This window comes from Nematolebias whitei, chromosome 5 (genome assembly GCF_014905685.2).
Source record: "Nematolebias whitei isolate Nwh7 chromosome 5, NemWhi1, whole genome shotgun sequence".
Lineage (NCBI taxonomy): Eukaryota > Metazoa > Chordata > Actinopteri > Cyprinodontiformes > Rivulidae > Nematolebias > Nematolebias whitei.
In genome coordinates this window covers 17,003,449-17,013,399 of record NC_056502.1, presented here as the reverse complement: position 1 = coordinate 17,013,399, position 9,951 = coordinate 17,003,449, and the positions used below count along the sequence as shown (strand labels likewise).

General features: G+C 44.0%; 1 protein-coding gene across 1 annotated transcript; it reads left to right on the top strand.

Moving 5' to 3' along the window:
- Positions 1-1,685: 1,685 nt before the first annotated feature.
- Positions 1,686-5,742, top strand: LOC119410010. Its single transcript, XM_037676914.1, has 6 exons — positions 1,686-1,859; positions 3,141-3,484; positions 3,613-3,688; positions 3,992-4,070; positions 4,367-4,550; positions 4,661-5,742. Coding segments are annotated over exons 1-6 (1,260 nt in total). The 5' UTR covers positions 1,686-1,858; the 3' UTR covers positions 5,237-5,742.
- The last annotated feature ends 4,209 nt before the right edge of the window (positions 5,743-9,951 follow it).

Below are 9,951 nucleotides of genomic sequence, written 5' to 3'. Positions count from 1 at the left end.
CACTGTCCAAGAAAATGGGGATTGTGGTAAAGAGGTGAAAAAGAAAGTCCAGGCAGGATGGCGTGGATGACGAAAAGTTTCAGGAGTGATTTGCAACAAAATATTGTCAGTAAAGGTCAAAGGAAAAGTTTACAAGACGGTGGTGAGACCAGCTATGTTGTATGAGCTGGAGACAGGTGCATTGACAAAAAGACAGGAGAAAAGAACTGGAAGTAGCAGAAATGAAGATGTTGAGATTCTCCTTAGGAGTGACAAGGATGGATAAGATTAGGAATGAGATCATCAGAGGTACAGCACAGGTTGAACAACTGGGAGATAAAGTTAGAGAGGCCAGCCTGAGATGTTTGGACATGTCCAGAGGAGGGACAGTGGGTATAATGGTACAAGGATGTTAGAAATGCAGCTGATAGGACAAAAACAAAAGGAGATATATGGATGCAGTTAGTTGGAGTGAGGACAGAGGACAGAGAGGACAGAGTGAGATGGAGAAGGATGACTCGAGGGCAAAGCCGAAAGAAAACTCACTCTAACTTCCTTGTCACAGTACCTGTATTTATGCATATTATTTTTTTGTTGTTGTTTTTGTTATTTTGTTTTTTAAGGCATTTTATATTGTACTTTATTGTACAGTGTTCTTGAGTGCCATAAAACATACCATTAAATATAATAATAATAATAATAATGGGTTAATACTAATCCTAATACTAATACTAACTGGCAACATTTTCAGACAAAATATAGTGCCATGCTTAAACATCATATGTCATGAGAATGATGCTCAACTAATGCAACACCTGATTAGAATTCAACTGATGTAAAAATGGATGAGTTATGGCGATTAATGCGTTGATTACAGGTGATTAGCTGTGGTAGCCATCTTGTGTTGAGCTCCCTCCCAAAGTTAATCTGTTGTACATGTACATCCAATGACTACTGTAATTTCATTAGGATTCATCTTCTGGCTCATGACATATTTTACTGACAGACAAAAAAAAGGCTGTCTCCAACAGCAATAATACTGCCAAAGCAGTATGCAAAAATATTCTATGTGCTGAACTGATGACACCAGATTTTAGTGCAATGTCTTCAAAACTGATGGAGAGCCATTTTTTGTTTCTTGGGTTGCTTTGCCATGGAGACCATCTTGAATGGGCCTGACCCCAAATACTAATCACTTATTATTATTGTTGATTTTTTTTTCTGAGAATTTCATTAAAATCCATTCAGTGGTTCAAGAGATATTTTGATAATATGTTTGATTATTGTAGCTTTGGATGTAAACAGTATGATGGGTGAGTTGGGTTGCGTAAGGACTGTCGTTCACCGATAAGCCCACGGTGTGTTTGTGTTTTCAGCTTGAGTGGGCGGAGTCATAATTCTCAGTCAACATGAAATACGTGGGACCAAAAACAAGCGCACCTCAGAGTCCGGCAGTGCCCTCGTGCCTGTTTACAACCGTTCGCTGTAGTAGAGATCCCGTTTCCTACACCATACACACTGGCGACACATGAGTGGGCGGGACCCTTCGATGCCAGAGCCGCCGTCCAATCAGCGCTCAGAAAAGCACTCACTGGCTGAGAGGCCAGCCAATCGCGAGAGCCAGCTTCGGGACGACAGCCAATAGATTTAGCGCTTGGCCCAGGCACGTGGACTTACGCACACGTTGACGCTCATAAACTGCCAGAGAAGGATTTCAGCAGCTAGCCCATGCAAATATCGAATAGCCGGGTGGTGAGCGCTGAAGGCTGGGCTCCCCTGATGCTCCTCCAGCCTCGGAGAGTGTGATAACGGACCTCTGCTTTATAAAACCGTTATCGAGAGCCTTTCCCCCCTTTTTGTCTCACGGAGTACAGGAGCGAGTGAGTATTTTTCCGTATTTTATCTGTCGCTAACGTTTCCAGAAGTTGTCCGACTAGCCTGAGGGAATTTCCTGTCCCGCTTTGCTCTGTTTAAAACAAAGACTTTATGTGTGTGCACGTGTTTATTTTCAACTATGTTTATGAATTGGTTACCTGGGCTTTTTATTTAACCAGAATAAAGCGACGAGGAATTTCGCTATACCTTAAACATTTACTTTGTTGTCCTCTTCTGGCATTATATTCAGGCGCTACTTTAGTAAAATGCGCGGTGTGTTTCAGTTCCTGTCGTGGCCAACACCTGCTTTTACCTGTGCATCCCATTCCTCACCACACAGCCTCAAAAAGGCGTGGACCTGAGGGATAGGGACCAAAGTATGGGAGCTTTTCAATCTATTTGTTTCAAAGTAGTGGTAGTTATGTTGTTTGAATGCCTGTCTTTGTTGTAAAATATGCAATTCATGTCTCTATGTGGGCAAAGACCCATTTCACGTCCTAAAATGTGGACTTTATTTGTGCTGGTGGTAGCTGTGTTATGTGTTTATCAGCTGAGCATATTCCCACCCCTCCTTACACTCCCACCCCTTCCATTTCTCCATATGTGTTGGTGGGATCAGCAGGCACTGGGAGATTACGCCGACCGAGGAGGAAACGTCAACCGCCAAAGAGATACTGAATGTAACTGAATGTAAAATGTGTGAGGAAGAGGAGGAGAGCTGAGAGGGCCACCAGGCTAGTGTGCATGACCGAACAGGATGGGATGAGGGCTGCACGAGGAGAGATGAGAGGCATGCAGAAATGCAGCCAGAGAGGAAAGAAGGTGGTTTGTGTGTGTCAAATCCATGAAGAGGGGGAGGATGGAGAGCGAGCACGAGACAGAAGAGAGGAGGGGCTACAGCGAGCACCGGAGGCTGTGGTGGAGAGGAGTGTGCCTATTCTGATTTCTACTCTACAAGCTCCCATCCCCCCCTTCCTCACATTTTACTCTCCTTCAGTCAACGAAAGCCAGACATAGAACACCATTATTTGCCTTCTGCCTACCCCCAGTCCCACTCTGCACCATAAACTAGGGCACTGGTATTCCCACCATTTTGAGTGTTGGGAGTTACTGGTAGAGAAGCTGGAAAATGGAGTGTAGATATAACAGGGAGCATGTCTTTACTGAAAAACCTTTTTCTCTGAACTGTTTCTCACGTGTGTACTAACAAGCCTGCGTTTTGGTTCTGTTCAGAGCTGATACCAACCCCTGTAATGATCCTAACCCTTTTGCTTCTGCCCCAACAGTGATGCAATCTCAAGGAAGCACTTCCACTCTGCCTTCTTTTGATTCCCTGAGCTCCAGCGACAGCCTCTTGCTCAGCGACTCGGAACAGGCTGAGGACGATTCGGACGTCTTTCTGGCCGGCAACTCCTCCTCGGTCGTCGTCGGTGGGACGGGCGGGGCTGAGGCCAAAAAAGATGAAGGATCAAAAAGCCCCGGGTCCCAGTGGAATGGTTTAACAGATAAAGCGGAAGAGGAGGAAGAAGTGTACAGGTCAAAGGGCGACGGCAGTCGCCTGGGCCTGGAGGAGACGGGTCCTATGAGCCAGAAACCAAAATCACAGGGAGATCTGCTGTTTGCTCAGAAGGTAAAGGAAATGTTAAAATAAAAAGAGTGGTGAGAGGAAAAAAAGGATGATGTATTGAAGTGTGTTAAGAGGAAAACTCAAGAGACTGCATCTGAAACTGTAATCTATCTCATCTCTTTTTCTGCCAGTGTGCTGAGCTGCAGGGTTTTGTCAGGCCTCTGCTGGAGCTGCTGAATGGACTGAAGAAGGGCCGGTTCGACCACGGTAAGCAGCCCCAAATCACTGCCTCCAGAAAACATGCGCAGACTCACGGGCAGGTTTGTAGGCGCCAAATAGAAGCTATGCAACGGTTCCACTCAAACGGGGAGTGTTTTGTTGCATCGCAGTCTGTATTGATGCAACACAAAGTGCAGCACGAAACAACAGTCCAGCAGCTTACTCATTAGCTCGCGAGGGTTCACCGATACGCTGAGTGAAAGTGGTGTCTGCGCGTGCGTCTGTGCATGGCTGCATGTGCATTCATTCAGTGTAAACGCTGACTGGAGGATTATGTTTTTGATTTGACAGGTTTAAGTAGTTTCCAGCAGAGCGTCGCTATGGATCGCATCCAGAGGATTGTTGGGGTTTTGCAGAGACCCAACTGTGGGTAAGATGTCATCCACACTCTGTCCCACTATTCACCCAAAGTATTTATATCTGTTGCTCGGTTGTAAACTATCCCACCATCACTAAAGCTTGCAGAATGATTATTAAACTCTACTAGTGTGCAGTGAGGTAGTCTTATGTTTCAAGCCTTATCTCCTGCTGCATGTTTTATTGAACATTCCTGTGAGCAGGTAGGGTTACACCATTCAGCAATGCTAAGAAACTGGAAGAAGGGACTTGTGAAATGTTTAAAAACTGCAGGTGGTTATGAGATGTTCTTTTTCTCTTGCTTTTTAGGGAGAAGTACTTGAACACCCTGCGTCAGGTGGAGATGATGTTAAAGCTTTGGTTCCCCCAAATCTCCACTCAGTCTGTGACTTCGTCCTCTAGTGTGGCCACTTCCCCTGCTCGCTCCCTCCTGGACACTTCCAGCTTGACCCCGCCACATAAACACAGGGATCAGTTGCATATCCCCGTAAAGGTGAGAGCGCACGCATTCCTGGGAGTCCAGAAACCTACTTGGACAAATAAAGTTCTCAAAACTGACTGAGCTTTGTATTCACTTGCTTTATGTCCTGTTGGGTTTTCCAGAAGCGCAGACTCAGCTGGACTGGCACGGACTCCCCCACGCCGTCCCCGGTGCCCACCAAGTGTCCCCGTGTCGGTGCACACAAGAGGAGGTTGAAGCACAGTCAGGACGAAAAGGATCATTCCCCCTCTTCTCCACTTCTGGCATGTGATGCAAATCAATATTTGCCAGATGTGTGCAACAGGCAGGTGAAGGGAAATGACTGCAGCAACGAGGAACCGGACGCACTGTCGGTGTACAGAGCAGCTCAGAGCTCCGAGCCGAGGGAGACGTGGGTGCACGTCGCTCCCATCTCGTCCCCGCGGAAAGCCTGTCCCACGCACGAGGCCACAGAAAGGGAGGATAACATCAAAAACCTCATCGCACCAAACGGGAAGAGCAGTCCAGCTACACAAGACAGCTCCGTCTCATCCACCACCCCCTCTGAGCGTCCCAAAAACCAGAAGAAGCCAATCCAGTGCCAAAGCCAGCCTGTTCTTGTGCAGCAGACCACCGGGACATGTCAAGGTCAAAACCATTCCTCACCCGTCGCGATGAAGCCTCTGCCCGGGGTAAAGCCCTCCACTGTAGAGACCTGATGAACGAGCAAAACGCCGGCAGCTTCCACCTCCTTACATCACCAGGCCTCAAGCTGCTGCGACACAAAGAAGGGAAGAGGATGACAGCCTGAGATTCCTAATGAATTGTTTTGAGGAAGATATAACAATCACAGGTAAAATGATTATATCTAATTCGATGCATCTAATTGGACTTATTACAAACTTATCGTGATTACATGATGATCTACAAATGCACAAGAGGAAAACGGAACATCTAAAGATACTTGAACTGATATTTACTTTTCAGCATGGAAGCAATCAATATATTCAAAGATGTCTATATTTTTAGCACGTCTTTAACTTGAAGGACTAACACTAGAAGCAGAAAAATCTGATGTCAGTATTAAAAGGAAAGCTTAAAAAATATAACAGACTCCAGAGTAAATAATGGAGCTGATTTTGATCTATTGGCAGACATGACTTTCACTTTGCAGAGAAGTTTTGAAGTGAGTAAAGAACGTTTTATTGCTCGTGACGTGGGAAATTCAGAACACGGTTATTACCGTACTGTAAACGTGGAGGAGGTGGTTGTGTGGGAAATGATGTAACAACTCACGAATGTACTCCAAATGTTCGGACGCTCAGCTGGCCGATCGAGAGGAGCGGCGCCGTAACATCAAAGGTCACGTAAGGTTTCCCGTTGATCAGACGTTTCCGTCTGCAAATCTGACCGGCGATCAGGGTCATCAAAAAGAACATCCAAGAAAGACTTTAAAAGGCCAGCTTGAGGGGAAAAACACAACAAGGACCACTCAAAGACATTTGACTATCAAGTCGCACAGTTAATTTATTCATGCTTTGATCAACCGCTGCAGCTATTTATTGTTTCTATTTATTTATTGGGCAGCTGATTGTCAGCTGTGCACCCGCACAGTTTGGCTCACAGTCTTCTACAGGAAGTTTTTGACATTTCATTTGTGTATTTTTTTTAAATTTTTTTTTATTGCTGTCATGAAGAAAAAGGAAAAAAAGCAGGTGAAAATATTTTTTGACTGGACTGTTGGACTACTGTGCCTTTTACCAATGCTTGTTCAGAAGAGTTTTTTGGTGCTTTCGGTGCATCAACGATGCATTTTGATTGTTTGCATTTTACAAAACGAGTACTCGTTCAGTCCAGAGAACCTACGTGAAGTCCGTTTTCTTCCTTTTTGAAATGGATACGCACAAAACCGAGAGCATTATCGACTGAAGACGTTTCAGTGTCGTGACGGCCACAGTTCATCCTCGCTGCCCACATCTCCAACGAACACGCACCATCAGCAGTGGCTGCTGTTTGGTTCTGAACCACTGAGGGTGGACTTTTTTTGTTTGGAGCTTTTTCTTTTAGCTCTTATCAGTGGAGGAGCAGACTGAACTGCACTTACATTCACAGTTCAGATCTATTAAAAGTAGAGTTTTGTGCAGTGGGTAACAAATATGAACAATTAATATCTTACCTGGTGTAGATGGCTCTGAACAAGCTGGAGGAAAAAAAAGTTTGATTCTGAATGGACCGATGAGCTTACAGCTAGTTTGAGTGGGGCCAAAACCAAAGTGAAACATTTTTAAATCAACTTTGATCTCAAAAGAATGTAGACGGGGGGGGGGGGGGGGGGGTCTTTTAATCTTGAGGCTGCGAGTTCGAACCTGTATGTCGGGGAGAGCGTGTGGCGTACAAGATTTGGCAGATCTTCTGTTTGAGTTTGCTCGTTCGTTGTGGCAAACCCCGCAAATCGAAGCAGCCGGAAAGAGTATGCAAACATAAGTTTACATACATGTGTAAAGGTTTGAGAACACTTGCACAAACTGCCATGAACCTTTTGAGATTGGAGCACCGAGATGACGACAACCCACTTTGGCCTTTGCTGCACTCAGACTAGCCTTTAGCTCATCATTCGGGTCTGAATCTAATCTGAGGCTGTTTAAAGAGCTACTACCTAAAGCAGGTGAGACAGATGTTCATAACCTTTCCCCTTTAATAGAGTTTAATTATCCACTTAAAGCTGGTGCTTTTAAAAACTTTATATATGAGATAAAATGTAGGAAGTCTATTTGGATGGCCTTCAGCTGCTGCGCTTATTCTAATTCCAGCTCTTATTAAGATGTTTCATAGAAGGCCCTCGCTCTATTTGGAAGTTTAACTAACTTCATTATTATTTCTCATTTATGCGATTGAATCTACACTTAAATTGTATTGTAAATGTTAAAAGTATATTTTAATTGGCATTAGTTAATCCACTAACTGTACCTGCAGAGGTAGGGTTATCCACCATGATCATCCAGATACCGGCAGCCTTGTTACTGCCCATGTTTCTATAGAAGGAGCGCTCAAACCCTCACCCAGTGATCCAGACTGAATCAGTACCTGGGGGGGGCGTGTCTTCCACCTCACTCCTGTTTACTGTTAAAGCGCGACGGAGGAACCAGTTGCACTTATTTATGTCCTTTTTGTTTGGGGTTTGTTTTCTACTGTAGCGACCACTGCTGATTGGTCACAACGTAACTACGTCCTGTTTTCTTTAGCTGCCTTTTTTTTTTTTTTACACTGTAGAAACTGACTGTAAAATCAACCCCCCACAGGCCTCCCCTCCCCCACTCGGCTTGTCTGCCCTCTCCCCCTCTCTGGCATCTCCCTCAATCCAGTTCGTGTTCTTTTTTTTACCAGAGCTTTTGTCTTCGTTTCACCCAATCTTTGTGATTATATGTTCCTGATTATTGTTATTTTTATTATTTTATTTGCATTGATAACACAAGAAGAAAAATCTTTTAATAAATGACACGTTTTTGAAAGCTAATCTGCCGTTTTTATGCTCATTTTGTGAAGCCCTGTTGGGTTCATGTGTTTTCACTTGGTTTGTGAGTAACGTGGGGCTCGTCCGTTTGAAAGCGCCTCTCTGAGCAGATGTGAGGCTCGGCGGGGTGCAGATTTAAAGAGCGTGCAGTTTGAAGTGCATGTGCAGGAGGGGGCTGTGGGGTGTGAGTCCACGCTCTAATCTGACTGAAAGTGGTGGGGGGGGGGTGCTGGCTGATCCTCCAACCAGCTGCCACTGCAGAGACCGAACATCCCCGTGTGGGAGTCTCCATTCATTTGACTTGATTGTAATTCTAGCAGATCATCTTAATTAGTAAATACCTGCTATAAATAGAAGAAAACAAAGTCTGTCCTCAAAGTGTTTCTGGCACTAGTGTTGACCACTTCGTCTGTGTAAACGCAATCTTTATAATAAATGAGTAGAGGTTTACAAGATAAATGGGTTATTTTTAGGATAAATTTGAGTAAAAAGACTTTAATCAAATGAATATTGATTTTTGTTCCACATAATGAACCACAAAGATGTCAGCAATCTGACAAATGATGTGGAAATCCTTCTATAGACTTTCTGGACACCTTTTTTTAAACTTGACAGAATGTGTATTTGTACATGAAATTTTAAGCCATCCATCCATCCATTTTCTTTACCCGTTTATTCCATTTTGGGTCACGGGGGTCGCTGGTGCCCATGTCCAGCAATCACTGTGCGAGGGGCGGGGTACACCCGGACGGGTCGCAAGTCCATCACAGGGCCACACAGAGACAAACGAGACAAACAACCATTTACTCTCTCACTCACACCTAGGGACAATTTAGAGTTACCAATCAGCCTAACATGCATGTTTTTGGACTGTGGGAGGAAACCAGAGTACCTGGAGAAAACCCACGCATGCACGGAGAGAACATGCAAACTCCACCCAGAAAGGCCCCTGGACCGGGGTTTGAACCAGGGACCTGCTCGCTGAGAGGCAGCAGCTCTGAAATTTTAAGCCATTTAGAGCAAAAGTTTCAACCAAGTAGTTTCACATACAAAACCAAAGGAGGGGAAAATACCGGTAGTTTGCTAAAGTCAACTATTCATGCTATTCAAACGGGATATTAACCTTTTTAGTGTCGTTCTGATGCGACTTGATTTGCTGCCACCATTAATGCGGAACATCTAATGAAATGCAAGAAAAATGATGTTAGATTATCAGAAAACCAAACAAAAGTCACATGTTGATTAGCTTCAACCTAAACATTTTAGAGGAAAAGATAAATTGTTTGATTAAATCTATAAAACGAGTGCAATGAATTATAATAGAACTATATTAAATTAAAACTAAAAGACTGGAAGAAACTACTGGTACCAGGAATAAGATGCATGCTTTTAAAATTCAGAAGTCTCTCTTCATTCGTTCATTCAACCTTTATTTTATTTTTTTTAAATCCTTTTAAACATTTGATTATTAACAACTTGATGCAGTTTGGGATAATCTGCATTTTATTTTGAAGTCAGAATTAGAAACAATATTCAGGCGGTTTCTGTCAGTAAACATGCTGAAGATAAATTCATTCATCTATGAAATGATCATTTATTGGTTTAAAAAGCTCATTCGTTCTGTATATTTTCTATTGATCTAATTCATTTCTGGAAGAAAAACAACTGATGTTTGCAGTTTTCCGTTGTCTCCTCTCTGGTCTTCTATCCATCGATGCTGCATCCAAGTGGGGCAGGAAAGAGGTGGTTTTTAAGAGGGTGGGGTTTGACTTCTCCCTGGTCACACAGGACGGAGACAGCCATGCTACACACACACACACACACACACACACACACACACACACACACACACACACACACACATACACACACATGGGTTCCCTACTTGTCTGACACGCTGACTGTCTGGTTCTGCGGCAGGCC

What these genes read in the sequence shown, in the direction of transcription:
- LOC119410010 (XM_037676914.1), top strand. An exon ending in ATCTGCTGTTTGCTCAGAAG is followed by an intron (nt 3,485 to 3,612) that starts GTAAAGGAAATG and finishes TTTTTCTGCCAG; the next exon opens with TGTGCTGAGCTGCAGGGTTT. An exon ending in GAAGGGCCGGTTCGACCACG is followed by an intron (nt 3,689 to 3,991) that starts GTAAGCAGCCCC and finishes TTGATTTGACAG; the next exon opens with GTTTAAGTAGTTTCCAGCAG.